General features: G+C 40.6%; 1 protein-coding gene across 1 annotated transcript in view; it reads right to left on the bottom strand.

The window, feature by feature from the left end:
* Nucleotides 1–455: 455 nt before the first annotated feature.
* The window catches only part of slc4a8 (solute carrier family 4 member 8), a 32,938-nt gene continuing 10,092 nt past the window's right edge, over nucleotides 456–23,301 (bottom strand). Inside the window, exons 3-26 of the mRNA XM_071494368.1 lie at nucleotides 19,518–19,599; nucleotides 16,499–16,651; nucleotides 15,894–16,029; nucleotides 14,995–15,155; nucleotides 12,570–12,746; nucleotides 11,327–11,409; nucleotides 10,617–10,774; nucleotides 10,413–10,500; nucleotides 10,143–10,289; nucleotides 9,893–9,993; nucleotides 8,903–9,077; nucleotides 8,658–8,791; nucleotides 8,247–8,492; nucleotides 7,980–8,085; nucleotides 7,431–7,592; nucleotides 7,223–7,336; nucleotides 6,963–7,124; nucleotides 6,612–6,863; nucleotides 6,431–6,499; nucleotides 5,815–5,988; nucleotides 5,595–5,726; nucleotides 5,405–5,508; nucleotides 5,036–5,141; nucleotides 456–4,820 (exon numbers count right to left, since the gene is read on the bottom strand). Of these exons, the coding sequence (XP_071350469.1) occupies nucleotides 4,815–4,820; nucleotides 5,036–5,141; nucleotides 5,405–5,508; nucleotides 5,595–5,726; nucleotides 5,815–5,988; nucleotides 6,431–6,499; nucleotides 6,612–6,863; nucleotides 6,963–7,124; nucleotides 7,223–7,336; nucleotides 7,431–7,592; nucleotides 7,980–8,085; nucleotides 8,247–8,492; nucleotides 8,658–8,791; nucleotides 8,903–9,077; nucleotides 9,893–9,993; nucleotides 10,143–10,289; nucleotides 10,413–10,500; nucleotides 10,617–10,774; nucleotides 11,327–11,409; nucleotides 12,570–12,746; nucleotides 14,995–15,155; nucleotides 15,894–16,029; nucleotides 16,499–16,651; nucleotides 19,518–19,599 (3,228 nt within the window). The 3' untranslated portion in view covers nucleotides 456–4,814. The remainder of the gene's footprint in view (nucleotides 4,821–5,035; nucleotides 5,142–5,404; nucleotides 5,509–5,594; nucleotides 5,727–5,814; nucleotides 5,989–6,430; nucleotides 6,500–6,611; nucleotides 6,864–6,962; nucleotides 7,125–7,222; nucleotides 7,337–7,430; nucleotides 7,593–7,979; nucleotides 8,086–8,246; nucleotides 8,493–8,657; nucleotides 8,792–8,902; nucleotides 9,078–9,892; nucleotides 9,994–10,142; nucleotides 10,290–10,412; nucleotides 10,501–10,616; nucleotides 10,775–11,326; nucleotides 11,410–12,569; nucleotides 12,747–14,994; nucleotides 15,156–15,893; nucleotides 16,030–16,498; nucleotides 16,652–19,517; nucleotides 19,600–23,301) is intronic.

Below are 23,301 nucleotides of genomic sequence, written 5' to 3'. Positions count from 1 at the left end.
TCATACCCCTTCCCACAGGCTACTCCTTTGCAGTCAGGATCACCTCCAGATGTGCACACTGTGTTCTCACCTCAGGATAAAAACCGGGGGAGGGGTGCAGCACAAGGAGGGAGGGGACAGTCTAATGAAAATGGAAACAAATACAAAAGGTTGGGAGGACTGGAAAAGAGAGAAAACGATTTTTTTAGACATTGCATGTGGGTCCTTTCCAGGTTGAAGCAAGTGTTAATCTGCCTTAAACTGATGAAACTCTCTGGAATTTAAATAAATATTAGGAGGGCAAAGTCCTCATTGGCAGAATCAAATTGGAATGATTGTGACTCTGCTGCCTCCTAGTGGGACAACCCATTACAGACATCAACATACAGCTCAGACATGTTAACACATATGTTAGCACTGTCCAATTATTTCTTTTTACCTAAACAACATGATGCAATAACTTAAACGACTACTCATTTCATTTCAATTGTAATTATTTATTTCCCATTTGTCAATAATCAAAATTAAAATTTAATTACACATACATATAAAACATGTAGAATTCTTTTGCTGAAGACTAATCATTTAGTGGTTGAAGAGACAAGGCATCGCTCTTGCTATGGCTCCAAGACTATAAGATTAAGGTTACTGCAGTACAGATGCTCTTGTCCCTGAAAGCTTCATGTTTTCCAACTTCTCTCTCTCTTTCTCTCTTTCATCCTTTTCCTCAGACACAGACACAGGTTTTGTCTTATATTCATGAGAAGGACACAGTGCACTGTTTTCACTTTTATCTACACATAAAAATGAAGTAGGTAGAGAAGGAGGACATTTACATCATGTGTCTCTTGTTGTATTGGTACATGACAAAGAAATGGTGCAATTTTCCAAAATGAGACACAGTAAAGATTCTGATTTTCTGACAGCCTGTGTTCCATTAGTAACTTTTAACAAATCTGGTTTTGGTCAGATCTAAGGTGGTCAAAGGTCAAAATGACAGCACAACAGGAAATGATTATGTATTCTGGGACAGGCACACATGTACAGCACATATTTATACTCACATATGTCAAACTTTATGACCTCTCCTGGTCACATGTATATGCATTCAACCTACAGTATAAAGAAGGCATTTTACTTTATGTTTATCACACATTCACATTTACATTAATGAGTTGAAAATCAACTTTAAGACACATGATGCTCATTAAAATCACTTTAACAATTACTTAATAAATGATTTCTTTTGTTACAGCACATCTATGGTCATTGACACTGCATGGTTAAAAGTTGTTTTTTTTTTTACCATTTGGTCTAGTCCATTATGGAAGCATTTTTCTTTTTTTTTCTCAATTTACACATTAGTTAGGCCAGTTGTTGCAGTCACTTGTGTCTTTGAATCTATATTTACACACTGAATAATATTTAGTCATGCCATTCATCAGTTTAGTTATGGGTCCTCAGACACATGAAGACTATTCACATTCAAAAGTCTGACAGAGTCAAAGCAGAAATACATGACAGCAAACACACTGTATAAAACTTTCATTCATGTCTTGGAGGAGGTATTACTGCATATGTGAAGTTACAGTAATAGATTACTGTACTTTTGCACATTGCTTTAAAGTCACTTGAATAGAAATGATGGGGACTGTAGGGAAATAAGCCTTGAAAATGGTTATATATAAAACAAATCAGTTGATATCTAATTGGACAATAAAACAAGGAGTTTATATTACATGGGTACATGAATATATTTTAAAACATGAGGAAATGACTCCATCGAATATTGGATTGTTTTTTTAATAGATTTATTTTTTCATTCACTGAAATTTTCATTTTAAGGGATTGATTCGAGTCATTTGGGTGTTTTTACTTTAAAGTGGTTTAAAGTTTAAAGTGAAACTATGTAATTTATGAAAGAATAAAAAACAAAATCTTCCTTTTATAAATGAAAAGTGGAGTTAATTAGATACAAAATGCACCATTAGTCTATTCAATACACTCATGGGTTTTGCAGCTACAACCTCACTTGGTCTGGCTATGACCAGTAGCTTTTTGTGGCTAGTGTTAGCAAACCTTAACAACATTATTGAGCCAGTTTATTTACTTGATAACTTTTCTCTTCTTATGATACTGTTAATACTCCTTTTTATTTACCAATTAAACATCAATCAATAATTGTTTTATTCTCCAGGTCCTCCATCAACGATAAAAGTTTATTAAACAAAGTCCTGATGTCTGCCATCAGAGCTCTTTGCTCTCCATGTAATAACAACCTGTGGTGGTATTTTATTTAGTTCATTCATCAAAGCATTATTTATGTGCTGCATTCTTCGGCTTTTCTCTTTGCTCACTTTGCTTATTACAGCATATACATTAAGTTGAGAGAACATATTGGAATTTTATATCTAAAAATAAATAACTGTGAATAATAAATTATTGTAAAATCATTTGATTGCTTAATAGATCTCTTGAAAATAAGATATATCACAAAGTCTTTATCTACAGAAAGTGCAACTACAAATAAAGTTATTAGTAATTATTGAAGCGCATTCTTTTACACCATAATCTCTCTGCTCCCTCTAGAACTCTGAGCTTTGAGTGTAAAACTCAAAAAGGCGTCCTATCGCAAATTAATTAAGGACAACCATCAGGTGTGACACTGATAGCACAAAATCAGGGCTAACTAATCACAGTAGAACCTTGTTTGTCCAAATTGACATGTCTTTAAAATCAGCATAAAAAATTAAAACAACAATGTCAAAATATCTTCTTCCCATACTGTGTTATTGTTAAAATTTTCTTTTTGGCACATGTAATGAAAGTGTTTTTAGGCTTCAAATGTTACATTTTCCTGAACAGCCTTTATTCCACCTAGGGATGGATAAACAAGGTTGCACTGGTACAAGAGGACTTATAAATAAAGAGTTGTGGTAACGTTAATTTGGGGAAAATTATTGCTTAAAAGAAAATCCCATAACATAGCTATTATTTTCCTGATACTCAAAGGCACTCTCTCTCTCTCTCTCTCTCTCTCTGTTTCATATAGAAACACACACACCAGTTATCTGCTCTGTTTTTCCTTGATCTGAAATCACCCAGAGTGCCTTACATTAGCATTCGTGACCTTTTCTGAGGTAAAGAAATAAGACACTGTACTAACACATGACAAATATTTGGTTTAACAACCTCCACCCTACACAATCAACATCCATAAAGGGAAACAATTACACCTCAAAAACCATATTATTGATGCCACTGCTTCAGCTGAAGTGGGTCTTCTAACATTTACAGTTCTCAGTTTACATCATCACACAAAACTGACACAAAGTTTTATACCCCAAAAGAGGATTTGTCTATGTATTACTGAACCTCCAATGTATTTTTAAAATCTACCAAATAATTGACGATACCACTATTAAAAAAACACTCATGGCACATTAAATAAAAAGAGACCTTTGTAAATTTAAGGAGTGATGACTTGCAGACCTACTTAGATTAATTCAAAGGACCTGGTTTGTTTATAAAGGAGCCTTTATGCTCCATTATATAGCTGAGCTAAATATACAGTTGAGAGGTGAAACCTGGGTGTTGTTTCTGATTAAAAGGTCTAAAAATGGGAGTTGAGAGGTTGCTGTTGTTTTAATTGTTGTTGTTGTGTTTGTGTGTGTGTGTGTGCACGCTCTTCTGTCTTTGTGAGGACCATAGGAAAAAAATTCCAAAATGGGGACAAAATATTAGAAACACTTGTCACAGTGCAGTTCAACAGGACCACAAACTATAGCCTCACATAAATGACTGAATCACCACTTTTCTGACACAGTTTCAACAAAAACAGAACATAACAAACTTCATAAAGGTAGGATGTTGTATTAGACTGACTGACTGGCTGGCTGGGCTGTAAGGCCGTTTGGGATGTTACATCCAAATGAGTTTTTTATGAACATATCGCTTCCAGCTGTGAATCAGTAAATGTCCACATATCTCAGTGAAATCTCCATGGCTGCAAGCAGCTGTCACAGTGTTCTTGCAGTTGTTTCATTATTTACTGTCAGTGGCGCAGCTTCAGGATTTGTCTCTAGATTACATTATCAGAGACCGTCTCACTGCTTTCCACAAATTATTTAAAACTGAGCTGTTAAATAGTATCAAATTCTCACAGGTGAATACTGTTACAGGATAGAATGGCCTGGGGTTTCATCCTTTCTATCATCATTCAACCTTACAACAAAGATGGAAAGCCAAAGCCAGGGCACTGACCAGCACTTGTCACTGATGGCTTTCTTATTCCCTGTCTATTTTGGTCGCTGAAAGGAGAAGATGATGATGATTGAGATCAGCGTAGACCACTGTTCAGCTAATTAAAACTGAGGTTGGATCTTAACCACTGATGGCGAGGTTAACATGAAAATAAAGCCCCGTGCCAAGATGATAAAAAGGGTAAGGTGTCTGAGGTTAGGGCTAATTTCTGGTCATGGAGTCAGAGTTATAATCAGAGTTTTCACTGGTTTTAATTTTAGGTCTTTGTTTTAGGGAAATAAGATTTTAAATATAGTATATTGTTCCAGTCCTCACAAAGATAAAAGAAATTGCATGTATATGTCTACCTGTATGCAAGTGTAATGCACCCTTGTCTTTGACTGAGTGTTTGTGAACTATGTGTTGTGGGTAGCTGGTAGAAATCATGGAGACTTGCTTCTGTAAGCACTGAAGTGGCTGATGGTCAAGGCAGCCAAATAGCAGTGTCCTGTGGTCCAGAAGTACAGTCAAATGACACAGTTGACTCTGCCAGGACTCCGGACAACCTTCACTCATCTATGAACGTGATCCCTTCAATCCTGCAGAGTGAAACATACAAACCCAGAGTTAAGATGAGACAGAATGCAGTTATGCAGCATTTCCAATTTGCAATTACAGGTCAATCATAAAGTGGTGGAGCACAACAGAAACACGTGACCACAATGTGTAGCAGGAATATTTAAGGGTGAGCAGAGAGAAAGAGAGAGAGAGAGAGAGAAAGAGAGAGAGAGAGAGAGGGATGGTGTGGCCTTGCCTTCTTAGCAGCCACAGGACGAGAGTCCTTTTGATTGGAGTTGAGGGATTTCCACATGGTGGTTTTAGACATTTCATCAGATATATTAATGTCAGAGGGGTCACACCTGAGGAGCAGGGAGAGGAGACAGAAGGGAAGATCAGAAATCAGATAGGGGAGGGAGGAGGGTAAGTTGGGGTTCAGGGAGGGCTCTCAGGATGTTAGTACTCACAGGGTGCGCTTAAAAACAGACCACCACACACAAAATAATGCAAGCCAGCATATAGATAGGAAGGAAAATGACACATTTCTCTAATCTTACCACTCTGATGATCTGGTGTCTGTCCTGTCCATTTCATTGTGTGTAGGTGTGTATGTATGTGTACTCACTTGGGGTCATGTGCTTTTAGGGTCTGAGCAGGCTTGCTGCTCTCCATAGGAATCTGCACGGCTGTTTTATCTTCCTGCTTTGCACTGAGCATAACCTGTGATTCCTAAAAGACACATACGCGATAAACATGTGCAGTCAATGTGTGCATGTTTGTCTATTTTCATCTGGGCATTTAAAGATTTAGACTACCTCTTCTGTCTTTTTAGAGGCATCATCAAGATTTTTTTTCTTCCACTCCGGCATTAAATCATCCAGGTAACTCAGCTCTCGCTTAGAGAAACAGAAGTCCAGCAGTTTGCGGACAAAAACCAGAGCCAGCACCTGCAGTCACAAGAGGAAAAAAAAGCCTGTTATTTAAATGGAAGACATGGAGGGAATCGAGACAGGATGTTGGCAGCCGTCAACTCACCATCATGGGGAAGACGATAGCAGCAGGTGAAGTCTTGATGACCCATAGGAGCACCAGACAGGTGAGCTGGGTGAGAGTGAACAGGTGTACCTTCCTCAAGGGGACGTGGCGCAGGTAGATGAAGTCCGGCTGGTGCTTGGCTGGCATGCCAAAAAGCTTCAGACGGTCAAAGAACTGACAAATGAAGAGAGAGAGAGAGTGAGAGTAAGGACAGAAAAGAATGAATGAGAGCCGAGGAGAGAGACAGATGGTGAACATGGCAAGAGAAAGGAAGTGATTATGAATGACAAATTAAGTTGGATTGAACAATTATTTGTCAGGCCTCAGTGAATTGCAACAGAGTTAATGAGATCAGGAACAGGCATAAGAGGGACAGCCAAATTAAGAGGCTGGGATGGAAAGGGCAAGAGAACAACTCAGGACATTTTGTATTTCAATTACTCCCAGCCGAAATAATGAGTATCAAATATTATCTTTTCACATACCAATGTGATATTGGATTATATAGGCTAGTAACTTACAAATTATTCTGATTTCTGATTGCAGAAAAATAACTCCTCCCCCTGACATCTCATTGTTGCTGTGTCGAATTTATACAAAACTGATTGCATGTTACCTGGATGCCTTTTAATGAAGAGACTCCCATGTAAAGGAAAACACCATACAACACTGGCATAGGAATGAACTGAAAAAAAAGCATACATCAGTGAGCTTTAATAACAATGTCACTATTTCATGCTTTTACTCCACTGATTAAAGCCTGAAGGGGTCAGCATTGCACAGCTTGTCTGACTAACCTGCAGGGCTCCAGTCATGAATACAGAGCAGCCCATGAGCAGGAAGATGAGCAGGCCAGTGAGTCTCTGCTCTCTGATGCCCAGGAAGCGAGGCTGCTCTCCAGGAGCCGAGCTCTCTGACTCCAGCTTCAGGCTGTTGACATGAGAGATGGACAGGACCGTGGCCGCTACGAACCAGGGCAAGCCCATGATGGAGCACACAGCCAGCATCACCCCCACCATCAGCAGGTCCAGGTGGTACCCACAGCCCTTCTGCAAAGCACAGAGAGGAGCAGATACACGTTTTCAGAGCAACTGCATGTAACCAGGAAATAAAAGCTGTGTGATCTAAATTTTCAAAATGTTCCTTGCCAGCAGTTTGTGCTCCTTGCGGTTGATGATAACGGCAGTTATCTGCTGGTCCATGAAGATGAGGATGGTGCAGAGAAGAGCAGGAATAGAGGCAGCCAGCACTGTCCACCATGGGTTGCGTCCTATGGGATTGATCAGCCAACCTCGATCATCTCTGGTGGGCTGGAGGAACACAATACAGAAGAATCGAGCCATGATTCAACCATAACCCTGTGGAGTTTTATACAAGGTCCACATTATCATTAGTGTTTTCTCTATACCTGGAATTTGCTGGGCACCTTCAACTTCTGGGAGGGGACTCCAATGGCATAGTCAAGCAGAACCATGATGACAATAGTGAGGAATACTGCAAAGTCACTGATCATGGACCGCACCTGGGCATGGGAAATAACTACGCTCAGAAATCAGGGGTTACTATTGGCAGCATTTGTTAAGCCCTACATTAGTTAGCAGGCAGTGTTTGATTACCTTGGTGGGGAAATAACGACTAGTCTTGAATTGTTTGAGAAAGGCAGACATGAAGAATGTCGAGAAGAACAGGATGGTAGACCAGAAGAGAACATCTGGGGTGTAGGGGCCATGGTGGCCACATGCCGTCCCAACAAATTGGCCATGCAGACTGATACACTCCTGTAGAAATTCACAGAGGTTATATTAGAACAAAATTGCATCAGATAACTCAAGAGAAAACAGAAAATGTTTTACAATCTGGCAGACAGAAAATTTCTCACACACACATAATACAGGAGAACCAAGACAAGCCTCAGGTGTGCTCAGTTATATACACAGCAAAGAAAGGTAATTGATTGAATGTCCTTGTTAGTGTTTGCAAAGGTCCTTAAGAGAGGTTAGCTGCTCAAGGGAAGGTGAGAGGGTTAGTTGAATGTTAACAATGGCAAACACAGTGTGTGCTATCATGAGAAAGTTACACTGACATTAGGTGTTGTGTGTGTGTGTGTGTGTGTGTGTGTGTGTGTGTGTGTGTGTGTGCCTGTGTTCCCACATGGGTTACGTTACCTTGACAGTAAGGTTGGCCCAGGGTACATCAGATGCTGTGATGTTGCTCTCATTCCACAGCTCTAAGGTTTTATTACTGGGATTATCAGGTTGTGCACACCTACAGCTACATACAAAGAGACACACAGACAAAAAATTAGACATCAGACATGAAGAGAACCGCACACAATGATGTGTTCTGAAAGCTATAGAGACAGAAAAAAAACAATGAAACAATGGACAATGAAAAAAGGAGGAAACCATTGGAGCGGACATTGTGTTACTCACTATGCCAGAGTGAGTTTGTCCAGGTCACTGTGTGTGTTGAAGGGGTAGATTTCTCCTAGGTGGAATAGCTTCTCCAAAGCCTCATAGATGAAGATGAGACAGATGAGGGCGGCAAAGGCCTCCTCTGTGAACCGAGTGATGTAGCACACCAGAGAGCTAGCATCCGTAGCAACCAACACCAAACACAGAAAAGCCGTCCACAGGCCGATGCAAGTCCTCAGCGACAGATAGGAAAGGTCGTAGTCCCTGAGAGGAGAAGAGAAGAGAAGAGAAGAGAAGAGAAGAGAAGAGAAGAGAAGAGAAGAGAAGAGAAGAGAAGAGAAGAGAAGAGAAGAGAAGAGAAGACTATTGAGCAAAACTAATCTCAGGGTGGTGATGATAACAAACAGGTTGTTGTAATATCGAACATACTTGCAGAACTTGAAGAGGATTTTCTCAAAGACCAGCACAGGACCTGTGCTGCCCAGAATGGTGAGAGGCTGACCAGCAAACAGAGAGTAGGCCACTCCCGTCATAGATGCACCAAATAAGGACTCGATGGCACTCTAGGAGAAACAATGGGAGTACAGAGAGTATGTCTTGTTTTCTCAGTACGCAGTCATGATGTTGTAATCACACTGCAGTATAGTAAATACAGAATTTGACTGTGCTCTTACAATGCGTCCCTCTGTTGCCTCCCCTAGCAGTCCTCCAAAGGTGATGACAGGAGACATGCAGGCACAGTAGAGGAAGAGGAAAGAGGCCACACACTGGAGGCTCAGACCGTCCTTAAAGTCACTCAGATAGAAAGGAGCTTTCCTTTTGATGTCCAGTATCAGACCACCAAACAACCTGACCACAACATATGAGGAAACAGCTTGTGAAGATAGATAAGGTCATGTCAAGCTGATGCATTATGCTAATTGCATGATTATTTGAAACTGGTTAGCATGACCTCATCATTATTTCCATTGTTTCATTTAGGTTAACGATGTGTATTTGCTTTCTTGCCAAGTTGCCCGTAAAACCACAATTTATAATTTTACATTTTGGTTTCTGTGCAGATTTAATTAGCAAGCTTTGAAGCTGCTGGTGAGTGTCTTTTTTGGTGAAAGCCAGGCTGGCTGCTTGCTTCAGTCCTTAAAATAATCTAAGCTAATTAGCATACAGACAAGAGTGCGAGCAATCTTCTCACCTAGCTCTCTGCAAAGTTGAAGTTGAAGTTGAAAAACTGATCTATTGAACTAAGGCGATGTTTAATGTCCCTACACAGCAAAGGTCCTCCCACATAGGTGTTTATATTCACAAGTTTAGACCTCTTCTCAGGACTGCGCCCATGGCATGGCATCTCACTTCCTCTCCTCTGACACCTGTTGATGACGCGGTGAATTCAGTGACCTCATGTATTTCCCGGGATAGTTCCACCCCCTTCAACCTGAGCCTGGGTCTAATCAGCCAGAATAACATAAGCCACATGCACATGTGTGGAAACCTAACTCCTCCATGTTTTTCCACAGGTTGTTTTTACAGCAGTATATATTCACCATTTGTGGGGTATAAATTCTTGATTTTTGACATCTGAATTTAGCCTCTACATTTACAATGGATTAAAGCACATGTTACTGAGGGAAGAAGCCTGTGTAATAACCCCCCAAATGACAGATTACCTTCCAGTTCTCTGCAGCTCTGGCCCATGGTGCTCAGCATGTAGTTCTTCCTCTACCTGGCAGGCTGTACCGTTGGGGACTCCAGGCTGCTTTCTCTTCTCCTGCAGCGACCCAGTGACAGTCCAAGATCAGACAAAAATCACACAATAGCTATATTCTTTACCAATGCAGCGACTGTTGCTTTTACTTCACCAAAGCAAACCTGAGAAAAAAACAAGTCTTTATGTTAGTGCAGCTGTCTGCTCTGTACCTGTGAGGGGACATTCTTAGGGGGCTCGATGCGGATGGAGGGGTCCCACTCTCCTGGTGGCAGGACGGTCACCTGGTCCAGGAATTCATCAATCCCTGCCAGCAGGTCACCTCTGTCCTTTGCCTTGTATGCAACATCATGGAAGATCTGAAGCAGAGACAAGTGAAGGACAGAGGAAACATGACTGCCTGCCTTTGCAAGACACATGTTGAAATTTAATTTGTACTGTGGAAGTCTCTGAAACTAGATTTCAATTGACAGTGCTCTTACCTCATCTGTCATGATGGTTGCCATGGAACGTCCGATTTCATGGTATTGCTGAGCCTTTCCATCTGGGCCCAGGAGAATGAAGAGGAACCTGATATTTGTCAGTAGACAATTTTGAGTATGTAAATCACTCCTCGATTATTGAATTGACATACAATAATTTGATTTGATAACTAAACCATAGTTTGTAGAGCTGCAGCTGTCTACCTGGTGGGTATGGGCACCTCAGTGAGGCCGCTGAGCAGCACAGCAGGGGAGAGGCGGACAAAGGCCACAATGGGCCTCTCAAGGAAGTCCAGCTCTCCCACCAACACATTGGAGGCCTCTGCACCCTCTGGGATCTTCTTCATGAAATGCAGGTCCACCTGGTGACACAAGGCAGATCTTAGCACTGATCAAAATTACAAAAAATATTAATGTCTTCAATCTAGCAGTTGTGGATGAAGCTCTCCCACTGCAGGTGCAGTCTTATGCCAGAGAAACTAGTTGGCATTTCAGTGCTAGGGATATGAAACTGTGCATATATGCACTCAAAAATAGTTAATGGCTAAATTTAAGTTTTTATCTCTGTCCTGGGTGGCTGTGCTTTCGAGTCTTGCTGTGATCAGCTGCTGCTCTGGGATCCGCCTTAAACAAATGTAGTTCCCTTGTTGTTTCCCAGGGGGCACTATGTGACCTGGTTGATTTTGTTGGGGGCACAAAAACACTGATTATAGATCCTAGCAGCATGCGACAGCTGCATGTACAGAGCTGATGGTGCCGCACAATAAAGAGACATGTCACACTACTGTTGACAGATGTGTTACCCTAATTATATCTTTTCCGTTTTTTTACACTCATATTCTACTGTGGTCTTCACAGCATCCACCCATACAGATAAACCATGTGCACTGAGAAACTGCACACATCTGCTTTACCTTGCTGAGGTCCACCTGAGCACTGTCATGTCCTGCACCGTTCTTAGATGGTTCTGCAGCTGGAGGAGGTTGTGGAGATGTGGCTGTAAAAACAAGAGTGTGAGTATATACGTGCATGTGTGCGTGTGTGTGTGTGTGAGAGAGAGAGAGAGAGGAAGGGAGAGAGAGGGAGAGAGAGAGAGAATCAGAGTCAGTATATATATTTATTGGCCTGCCAAGTACAAAGTGAATTAGAAGTCAGTTATGCTTAGTTGCTCATATATAGGCCAATTGCTCAGCAACAGTCGAATGGTTTTTGGCAGTCTGTCCCTGAAAGTACTGAGTGTCACTGTTGAGACACTTTGTTTTGTCACTTTTAGTTTCTTCCTGTCTTTTTTTCCCTAGTTTTTCAACCCTCTGTGATTCTGATTAGAAATCTCAGAGAATCTCACTCTATCAAACTGTCTGACTAAAGAAATTCAAAGTTAACTCATACTTGCATGATATTTATAAGATGAGCCACAACAGTAAAACCACCTGCCTAATATTAAATAAGGTACTCCTTGTGCAGCTAAAACAGCTTTGACCAGCACATCGCACAGATGCTTGATCAGATTTAGATCTAGGGAATTTGGAGTCCAAGTCAACACTCTCAACTCTTTGTCGTGTTCCTCAAATAGCAGTGTGGCAGACCCCAGCAAACATCACATCATCATCATTTTCCAACTGAAATCATAACTCATATCGCAATCCAAACATCTGCAAAAATAATTGCAATATGATTGTTTGTGCATCTTGTTCAGCCACAGTCAGCATCGCGCAGCTCCATACACACCAGCTCTCTGACCATAGCCAGCGTTAAGGTTTCCAGCAGTTTGTGCTCTTCTGTGAGGAACACCCACAAAACCTGCTGTTTTGGACATGCACTGACCTTTTCGTCAAACCATCACTGTCAAAGCTGCTTGCCCATTTTTCCTGCCTCCATCACATCACCTTCAAGGAATAACAGTTCACCTGCTGCCTAATAAATCCCACCCTTTGACAAGTGCCGTTGTAATGGGATAATCAATGTTATTCATGTCACCGATGTGTGATCGATGTATGATTTAACACTGATTCTGTGACAATAAAAGTAAAGTCTAATTCAAATTCATGACACTGGATTGAATTTGAATATCATTTATACCAAAATGATCTGTGACAAACTTCTGTATTTGTGCAGCATGTACTTGCATGTGGTTATATGGTACAGTATGAAACCCACCTGTCAGATGGGGTTCTGACTGTTTGCGGCTTCCCTCTGTGATGGAGCGTACGATGGGGATCAGGTTCTTCTTCTTCTCGTTCTGGTGGTGGTGTCTCTTCAGCAGAGCCTCACGCACCTTTACTCTCACGCTGTCATCCAGCTCATGGGATGCCTCCTGGTGGTCCAGCACCATGTCTGCGACACATTGACAAATCCATAAACCCTGACGTCAGAGTATCATCAGACTGTTCACTGATCAGTGGCATCAGACAGCTTTTATTTACACACTCCACATGTATTTTTGGCTCTGACCAGAGCTTTGATCCATTTATAAAAATCTGTGTCAGTAAGGAATCTTAATGTTTCAGGAATAAAACCCTCCTAAATACATGTTTTCCAGCAGTTGCTGTATTTAAAATGTAAAGGCTTAGTGCAGAGTTGTGTTGTGTGTGTTGGAAGTGTTGGTTAGTATGTGTCCAACATATCTGGTCATGTGGTACTGTGGCGAATAATCAGCATCTCCCCATCTCCCTCACTGCTGCTGTTCTCTCCTCCTTCCCCCAGTCCTTTCTTTTTTGCACTGACTTGCTGAGTCAGCCCTGGATCTTTCCTTCCTTCTTTCCTTCCTTTCCTCCTGGACAGTCAATCAGATACACACACACACACACACACACACACACACACACACCCACACACACACACACACACACACTCACACACACACACACTGCGGTGCTTTCATTTATTCTGAGCACACTTCAAGGCCAGGGCTAATGTGTTGGCTCATAATCAGCCATGTTAATAGGGACAGTGGCACAAAGGAGCCTGAAACTGAATCAGAACTCACAATGTACATCTCATGCAGCCTCCACTCACTCTTCACAGAGATGGATCAAGTTATTTTTAATTTCAGACGATAACAGCAGCTCTGCCTCCCCCAGTCTATCATCTGACAAACGACCATCAGTCACTCACAGGATACATTAAGTAATATCACAGCATGCTCAAAGAATTGGTGCAGCCTCTGTTACTGTTGTGCTCACACACTTTGTTGTTGCTTTTAATCAAGTAAGTTGGTGTACGGAGCAGGGAGAGCGGCCTTTTTTTATTTATATGTTGACATTTAGAGATAAAATCTTTAAAAAAAATTAGACTCTGATAGCTCTTTGGAGCAACAGAGACTCATTCTTGTGTTTCACTATCGAGGTTTTCTTCATATACTGTGGATGGTGAGGATTAGTATGTGCATTTTGTTACATTCTCTTGGTCTCAGTTTGGTTAACTTCCAAAAATAAACAAGTGAATAAATAACAAACTGTTTTTTCTACCCATGTTGGCTACCATTTGGTCTCCAGGTGCTGCTGGCAGGAGTCACATGGAGAAGAGAGCGAAGTGAGAAGAAGTGGAGAGCTGGATGGAGAGGAATGATTGCAGGCAACAAGGCTGTTCACATTGTAAACCTGTCACATTCTGACCATGAGGAAGACTGAGAGATGGAGAGCCTTGACCATTGTACTGCATGTATATGTGTGTTTGTGTGTGTGTGTGTGTACAGTATCTGTTTTGCCCGAGACTGTGGCCATTTTCACTCTCATGGACATACACCAACAGTGCTTATCCAGTCACACAGTGTGTAGTTAATTGCATACTTGCATGCAAATGAGGATACTGGTAATAGCTTTGTCTAATTGTAGATTTTATGTAAATCAGGTTCAACATAAGTTCAGCAAGCTTCTATTCCAGTAAAACAAAACCAAACGAGTGTGAGAAATGAAGACACGCAGCTGTAAGGTTTGTTCACACAAGCAGAGCCTCAACATTTATGGTGAGCATATATATATATATATATATATATATATATATATATATATATATATATATATATATATATATATATATATACACTGTAGCACTGTAGTGCAGCATGGCACATGAAAGAAATAATTTGAAAGTTGGTGAGGACTTTTCTATGACTGACAACTTGGTTTGTGTGTGTGTGTTTGTGTGTTTCTGCATCCAGCACAATGATGATGCTCCCCTCAGGCCTGTATGGTAAGTGTGTCTCTCTGAGGAGGAAAAAAGGATTTGTAATAGACATCAAACAGACATTTCGGCTGAGATATAGAGCCTGTTTTACATCAGTCAATTTAAGATTTAGTCAAGGACAGGGGCAAAAAGTGACTTCAGAGAGCAAGAAAGAGAAAGACAGGAAAATAAATTGTGAAATGAAATACAGTAACCATTTGAAGAAACAACAGCAGTCACTAACACAAACCAGTTACAAACTGATTTCTTGCCAGGCCCTTATAGAGATTGCTTGTGACCACATTCTGTAGAGTACTAAAATGGTCATGTGATTTTCAGATCATGTAAAATGTGTTTTTTTTTCCTCTCAGCACTCTGACAATGACATGTTTAATATCTTAGCTGGAAAAAGTCTCACCGGCAATCTCTTCGATGCAGTCAGCATGCATGTCGAGCAACACGCTGCCGTTGATGATGCAGCTGCGAAGCTCAAACAGGCTGTGCAGGGAGAGAGTAGCAACGTAAGGCTTGCTCCACCTCTCACCGCCGTCCTCCACGTCCTCCTCAAACTTCAGCCACCTGAGAGAGATAGGTACTTGTCAAATTTCTTAAAGTGAAAGTTTATACTTAATGTGAAGCCGTATTACTTGAATGTACAAAGAATCATTGCTCATGATGAATAATAAATTATATAAAGCATTATGTTTAATTCAGAATAAGGTCTTTTTAGCCTATTACTTGTATTTCATTTGAACATTCCTTTACGTTATTAGGGGTGCTAACTACATAATATTAATCACATGATCACTTTGCTCTTAAAATGTTACTCCTACACTTCACTGTAAGTAGGAGTGCATCGCATGAGGCTCCTTGTCTCAGCAAAGAACTTTTGTTCCTCTAAGTTGGGCTTTAAGTGTAATTCTTAGAAATTTGATAAACATGGACCCAGATCAGCTCATTGCAGATATGACCTGAAATGTTTTTCCATTCCTCACGCACACAAATGAGTTTTACATTCTGATTTAGAAATTGTTATTTCCTCCCTGGAAAGATTCTTTGACGTAAATGTCACACACAATATGAGGGAAAGGTCTGACATCAGCCTGTTAAACTGCGATTTGGCATTTGATCACCACAAATTAGATCACAGCAGCGTGTTTTCTGTCATTTCTCTCTTTGGAGCCTTTTGCCTCGAGCAAACCAAAAAAAAAAAGATCCACTAAGCTTTAAATGTAACTACCACTTGTACACTGTAGAGCTGCCAGGCTGTCAGACACTTTATTGCCAAGCATTGTTGATCCCAGTGGAGATCCTGACCTGGCTGTTTCCTTCCACTCAGCATCCTTGCCATCCTTCACACAGATCTCATCCAGCTCAGTGAACAGTTCGTGGGCCACATGTTCAGCATCCTCCTCTGTGCCCAGAATGAACTGGACCCTCTGGGACGGTGTGTCTGATGAGGTGAGAGGATGACAAGTCAACTGTGGTTTTTACAAACACACACGATGCTTCTTAGTTTGTCATTATATGCCTTTTTAATGACTTCTAGGTCCAGATAAGACATTTAGGCAACATCACGATAAACACACACAAACACTTGCAATATGCTGACTAGCTCCTGCTCTTTGGTAGCTAATTAGTGGCCTTGTCAATTTTAGCCTGAAGTGCTTCATGTGTGTGCGTGTGTGAAATGCCTACAGTATTGACAGGGTTTATTTAACAACCACTAACTACTCTGTGGGAGTTGGATGTGCAAGTATGCAGGCATGTTCTGCACTGAGCCATGACCAAAGTCGCTGTCTGACGATTAGATGGCTTGATGAGATTGAAAAAAAATACCTTATTCAAAAAGTAAATGACACTGAGAGAAAAAGGGTAGCCTAAGAAGAGGTTTTGTGCATGTGTGTTTGTGCGTGTGTTACCATGACTGGAGGTGGTCCCCTCAGTTCCCTCGCTTTGTTGTGTTGCGATACTTCCTGCCCTTTTTTCTCTCTTGCGGTGGCGAGAGCCATGGGCCTTGTGGTGACGATGGCTCTGCCTGGGCATCCGAACCCCCACGAACAGAGTCCTGTGACCTGGAAAAGAGGCGAGGGAAGTCATTTTACTTCTATTATGGAGTAATGTTTCTTTAACACTTAATGTGATTTTGCCTTTTTGTCACATTTTACTGTAATATAATCATTATTGTCAACTTTGTCCCTCAGAAGTCCATTTACAGTGTTAATGTTTTACTCCTGCCTTGTGCTTGAGACATTTCAGTGAAACTAAAGTTTATTTGACAAATACAGCCCAACAGAGCATTGGAAAAAAGAAAAAACCTCCTCGTGATCATATAAATGTCTATAAAGGGTCTGGAGAGTTCAGTAACTGCATCTCAGGGGGATACATGATAAAATAAATAGTTTTTTTTATTATATATGGATACTAATGTAATAAAGAATAAGGCTACCTGTTGTCTTCAGATGAGCTTCAGGCATTCCTGAACTCTCTATATTCAAATATTCTTCAACAAGGAAGGTCTAGTTATACAAAGGAGCTTATAAACAGTATTTTTCTATTTTAGTTTTCTGTGGCCATTTCGAAGCCTATTTTCTGATAAAGGTCCCAACCAAAACATCCTGCCTGTCATGTTTGAGTACATTTTTCTCATTGGCCGTAGGAGATTGGTGAATGTGTTTATTTATTCAGCACATCAGCATAATGTCTGTATCCTGTACTTATTTTTTGCAACATTAACCGTGTGGTAATTTGGCAGCTTTTACAACATGTGACTCCAGAGTGTCCCATATGCTTTCTGTAGAACACTGCATTGTGGTGTTTGTGTACTTTTGCCCATATAAATAGTTATTTCAGCCTTTCTGATGAGATCATTTAAAATCTAAATAAGCTGAAGCTAAATCTGGCGTCTTCCTGCTGTCTAGATGGAAAAAAAGGAAAGAAGAATAAAAGAGAATAGGACAGGGGAGGGAACTGCTTCCAGGGGCAAAGCAGAGCTGAACAGGGTGCACTGTGGTCTCTAGGCTCAGATGGTTAAAGTGACTGAAAGTGAAAGTCATTAAACTGAGTGTTAGGTGTTGGCCTGAAGCTCCACAGGGGGAATCTGGGAACAACAGTCTGCTTCTTGCCCCACATTCGTCTCAACCTCTGCCATCTGTAATTATCATCAGTGCATTCAATGTTGAGTGCAACATGCTGTGATAACAAGAGGCTGAATGTTTGTGACACTGACGGTAATGGAGTTTTATTTGGATATCAAAGCAGAGACTAATACAAGAATGAACAGTCAAATATTAGAAAAATTAATAAAATTGGTATCGGAAATTGTTATAAATAAACTTGATCGAGAGTTGAGGCAGTTTGACTTACATGTGTGTGCGCGCGCGCGCACGTGTGTGTGTGTGTGTGTGCATGGGTGCGTGTGTGTGCATGGGTGCGTGTTTGTGCATAACAAAAATACCTTAGGGTGCAATGAGGATACAAAGGTTCTGAGCTTCATCTGAGTGTTCTATCACTAAACATGTTATTATCCCTGCAGGACAGTGATAATGGGCCAAGTGACACATACACATGCACGCACACACACACACACGCATGCACGCACACACGCACACCTGTTCCCCTACTGTGATGACTGCTAACCCCGAACCCTCCCTCCCCCAAGCCTCCTCCGAATAGATGGAAGATTCATTATTAATGTTTTAGCTGTATTCATCTCCACCACCAAAGGAGGCAATATAACATCTTCATGTAATCAACACCGCACTCACAAACACACATACACACAGATATTGGAAATTTCTTAATCATGGAGAAAACTTCATCACACTGTTTGGTGTCATAAAAGATTTATGAGACTGGGAGACCTGCTGAAGGCTGAGTGGGGTCAGGTCACCTGTGGTGGAAGATAATTAGGTGCAGTATGTATACTATCTTGAAGTACCATGAAGTTCCATCAGTTAGATGTTGTACTTCTACTCGACATTTAGAGAAATACTGATGGATGCAGTCATATTAAAAATTTGATTGAGTTTCTACATGTAAATCTCTTGAGCTCAAAAAGTATGAATCATGGTTTAAATTGGCTCAGCAGTGTTATTGTGTAGAATAAAATTTTCTCAAGCTGAAATGGAAACTGCAGCTGTGAAGGTCTCTGGTGACAGATTGCTCAGTGGATGCATGGCGCAGTATTCATTATGCACATGTTGTTGCCAAGCCACTGTTCAGAAAAAAATTTGGTCAAATTCATCAAAGCTGAACATCAATAAACAGAGCTCTGCAATGGAAATGAAGAAAGAGAAATATCTTTGATTGCTGGAGCTTGAAGCAAATGAGCCAAATCCCTACAGAGACTGTAGTTAAAGGGCAAATCAACAGCTGCACAATGGTTTGAAAGCATGCCCCTCCACTGGTCAATCCTTAATCAGTGATATGCCAGCAGAAAATTTCCTTCAGCTGTAAATGGCAAAACAGCTGCAGTGGCACCACTGACTCAGGTGTGGACAGATGTGCAGCATGGCTGAAAGTTTGAGCCCTTAGAGAGCCGAGCAGCAGCGGCAGTGTTGAATCGTGCTTTGAAGAAACAAATGTGTTCCTCCAGTTGCACCCTTTTGTTTTGACTAACTGTGCAATAAACAGGAAAACCTAACACCCTGCAACACATCTAAAATGTAAGGTGAACTGACTGGGGGAGTGTAAGCAAACAATAAAAACGCCAGCAGGCAAAGCATTCTATTCAATCATAGTCTATAATACAACTGTAATATAATACTGTAACAAGAAAACATTCTTCAAAAATGAGAATTAAAATTTTGATAAACTGTGGCAGACAGCAACAAAAGCGTACATCATCAACAGCAGTTTAAATAATTATACACATATTTTACACATGGGCGCTTTAAGTAAAGGGTTTGACTACTTTTTCCACATGTGCAGGTTACTCACCTTCTAGTTCCTCCTTCTCATAGTGGATGTTCAGTACTGAGCTCGTGCCTCCCTGGTCTACCACCACCTCCTCATCTGGCCTCTATTGGACACACAGACACACAAAACCATGCATGAGGATAATGTTAATGTTCTCTAGTGATTTTCAGTGCAGACATTAAGTTTCCTTATACTGCCCTCTGTCCCCAGCAGCCATGTTGTTCTTAAGGAAAAGTTCAACACCTTGTTGTGGTGTTCAGGACACCTCCAGCCCTTCAAGATCGGGCAGTGAGAGAAAACAAGAAAACCTGAAAGGTCATTATGTGCAGAAGTGTCCTGTTAAGGACAAACTACTGACACCGTAACAGAGCCGTTAATTGGTCAAACTGGCAAAAGCTTTTCAACAATGAGCTTCAAATTCCAGACAGTCTATTCTCAGACTGTCTGGCACGGACACACAGAGGACAGGCACACACACACGCACGCACACACATTCATACAAACACGCACACACACACAGCCAGAGGTAAGTAAACAGAGCAGGAGTCAGTTGGAGAATTTGCCGGGCTCTCCTATCCAGGGGAAATCAAATCAAATCAAATTAGCAGAGCGCCACATCCGTCAGTGGTGCTGCTGTTTGCAGACTGCTGCAGGATGTTACTGGGTGTTACTATCCAGTGACAAGGCTTTCTTAGAAACAGCGCTGTTTGCTAATCTGCAGTGCTGTGTGTTATCCATGGTGCTGTATCAGACATATGATAATGAGGGCACAGGACTGCAGGAACCTCGACAGTGGCTCCAGGGTGACTGTACTGCTGCATTGTCTCTGTTTACAGTATCTGACATTAATCAGCACAAGTGCAAGCAACAGTAAATCTTTAGTTTCTGATTTCCGAGAGCCTCCCACAAGCTGTTACATGTAGAAGAGTCAGTGTGTAGCACTGCAGCAAAGTATAAAGCATGCAATAAAAAAATAACCTCTGACACAGATCAGATAATAGACACACATCCGGTTGCTAGATACTAGCATGTGAGCATATCAATCAATAAATCAGTCAATCAAACTTTATTTACAAAGCACTTTAAAACAAGTCAAATGCAATTCATTGACAAAACATAGGATGTTAAAATGGTAGTTGACAAAACATAGGATTTGTTGACAAAACAGGATGTTAAAATGGCTGCCACACACACAAAAATAAATAAATAAACAAAATGAATAAACTGATTACAATAAAACAGTAAAATGTTAATAAAATATACTAAAACAAATGATCAACTGTAAAATGTTGATAAAACAAAACAGATTATAAAATATTAAATAAAATTAATAAATACCAAACCAAAAAATTATAAAAAACTATATGAAAGGCAGATTTAATAGATTTATATATCAGTATATTCAGCTTCTCTCAGGTCCTATGGAAAGCTGTTCCAGCTGCTTGGAGCATAAGAGCTGAAAGCAGCATCACCAAGAATGTAAAAGTCAGCTGAGCTGCTACATATAAAATCAATAGCTAGAATCTATAAATAAATGCACAATGCCTGCCAACAGCCACATACACACACACATACACATACACACACTGGTATACACAGTAAATGTAACGCTCTGCATAATAGATTCCCACTTTGTATGAACACATGATCTGTATGTACTGGATGTGTTCCTGAGAGTGTCAGTGAGGTGGATATAGATCAGCTGGCACACTAAAATATTTACACCCACACTTTAAAAAAGACTAAGTGCAGAATGTTGAACTGCTTGAAGAAAAACAATTATTCAATTTGGAAATTAATTATGTGCGATGACTTAATGGACAGATGCAGAACTATAATTACCACCTGGCAGTTGTGTGGCTCCACCAACCAGCCAAGTTGCAGGAAATACAGTCACAATGTCCCCTTCCTGAGCTACAGCATTGAATAATGGTCTGCAAAGTGTTTTTGCAGAACATTATAATGTCACAGTGAAGTTGACCTTTGATTATTTGGAAATAAATCACTTGTCATCACCTCACCATTTTTTCCTATTTAGACATTTGTATTAAATTTTGTCAAAATTAGCACATGAATGGATGACTTTTGGAAAAAAAAATTTTTTGTGAGGTCACAGTAACCTTTGACCTTTGACCACCAAATTCTAATCGGTTCATCAATGTTTGTGTCAAATTTGAAGAAATTCCCTTGAAGTGTTACTGAGAGATCTCATTCACAAGAATGGGACGGAAGGACAACCCAAAAACATAAGGCCCCATAATGACTGTGAAAACATGAAACAACACAGAGGAGGAGCACATAAGAGTTAGTGCTCAACAATGGAACTCAGAGCAGAGCTGTGATAATTTAGTTGGTTGGTTAGTTAGTTAATAAGTAACTTAGATAAACTGTTAGTGGCACGTGGATTTTATTTAGCATGTTGTGCATAACCTGAAGCACCAGACTTTTAATGATGACCGTTAAAAAATCTGACAAATTAAACAGAGACAGTCTGATTCCTTTTAGCTCAACTGCTGTGTATACAGGCTAAAGAACATGTGTGTCTTTGTGTGTTGTGCTTTGGTGTTCATCAAAAGATACATGTTGGAATGATGAGAGTTAGGGCTGCACAATTAATCGAAGCATAACTGAAATTGCAATATGGCCAAGTGCAATATCCATTCGCCGAAGCTGCAGTTTTTTTTTGATAAAAGAAAAATGTGTCACAAATTCTTGTGCATTGTTAGAACCATAAGTGTTGTGGTGCCACAAGTGGGCCTACAAAAATCGCATCGTCATTTAAATTTCTTTTCACTAAAAATTAAATGCAAAAATGATCGTTCCAACTGAAATCGTGACTCATTAGCAATCACAACATCTGCCAAAATAAACGCAATATGATATTTTTTTACATATCGTGCAGCCTTAATGAGAGTCCATTCAACATGTCCCTCTTTTAGGGTGAACACTGAGGACCTAGAGTCTCTGTCCTGCAGTCTTTTACTGTAATTGGTCATTTCAATACCCAGTGAGTCAGGAATGCAGCACATGCTGTGGCTTAGTCTGCTACATGATGGGCACAGAGACAAAATTAATTGCAATTTATCTTCCTGAAGTGCTATTGGAAAGAGCTGCCAGTTTGTATTTAGTGGAGTGGAAATGAAAATGTCTTGGTCTGTCAGAGCAGCACATAGGAGCAGGATCCACATTTATTCTGCTCTAAACCTTACGATGAACATGAAACTATACATCCTGTTAATGAATATGATTGGTCCCTTTATTAGAGAGTTTTAGGACATACAACTACATTTGCTCTGAAGTACCCCATGTGTGTGTTTGACTGTGTGTATTACTGTAAGATGTGTGTATGGAGCAAGAGCGAGCAGTGATTTTTCTTAGTTCTCCTGGGGTTTGGCTGACAAAACAAAACACTACTAACAGTTTATTGACATAAAAGATCCCACTTTTGCATCATGCTGTGTTCTCCCTGCAGTTATGAAATGTGATAAATGGGGATAGTATGGGGATAGTGTGTGTGTGTGTGTGTGTATGTGCATGCGTGCACGCACATTATCTCTGAAATCCCTAAGCTGTTTCTTATCATCTGTCTCATTCCTTTAGCCTCTCAGCGCTGTTAGAACCCGAACAGCTAAGCGCATTAGCACCCGACTGTGATAAGAAAAAAACTAATTAACATGCAGTACAGTCAGATAAATGTCTTACCTTATTACAAGCAAAAATTCTAACTCCAACTCTGAAAATCTTTCTGTTATGTTTTCATGGGAGTCCGTCTGATATCAGCCATTTATGATTCACACAGTAGTTG

The sequence above is a fragment of the Trachinotus anak genome, unplaced genomic scaffold (genome assembly GCF_046630095.1).
Source record: "Trachinotus anak isolate AG129_WGS33_773 ecotype Australia unplaced genomic scaffold, CSIRO_AGI_Tana_v1 ptg000013l, whole genome shotgun sequence".
Taxonomy (NCBI): Eukaryota; Metazoa; Chordata; class Actinopteri; order Carangiformes; family Carangidae; genus Trachinotus; species Trachinotus anak.
This window is presented reverse-complemented; position numbering and strand designations above follow the sequence as displayed.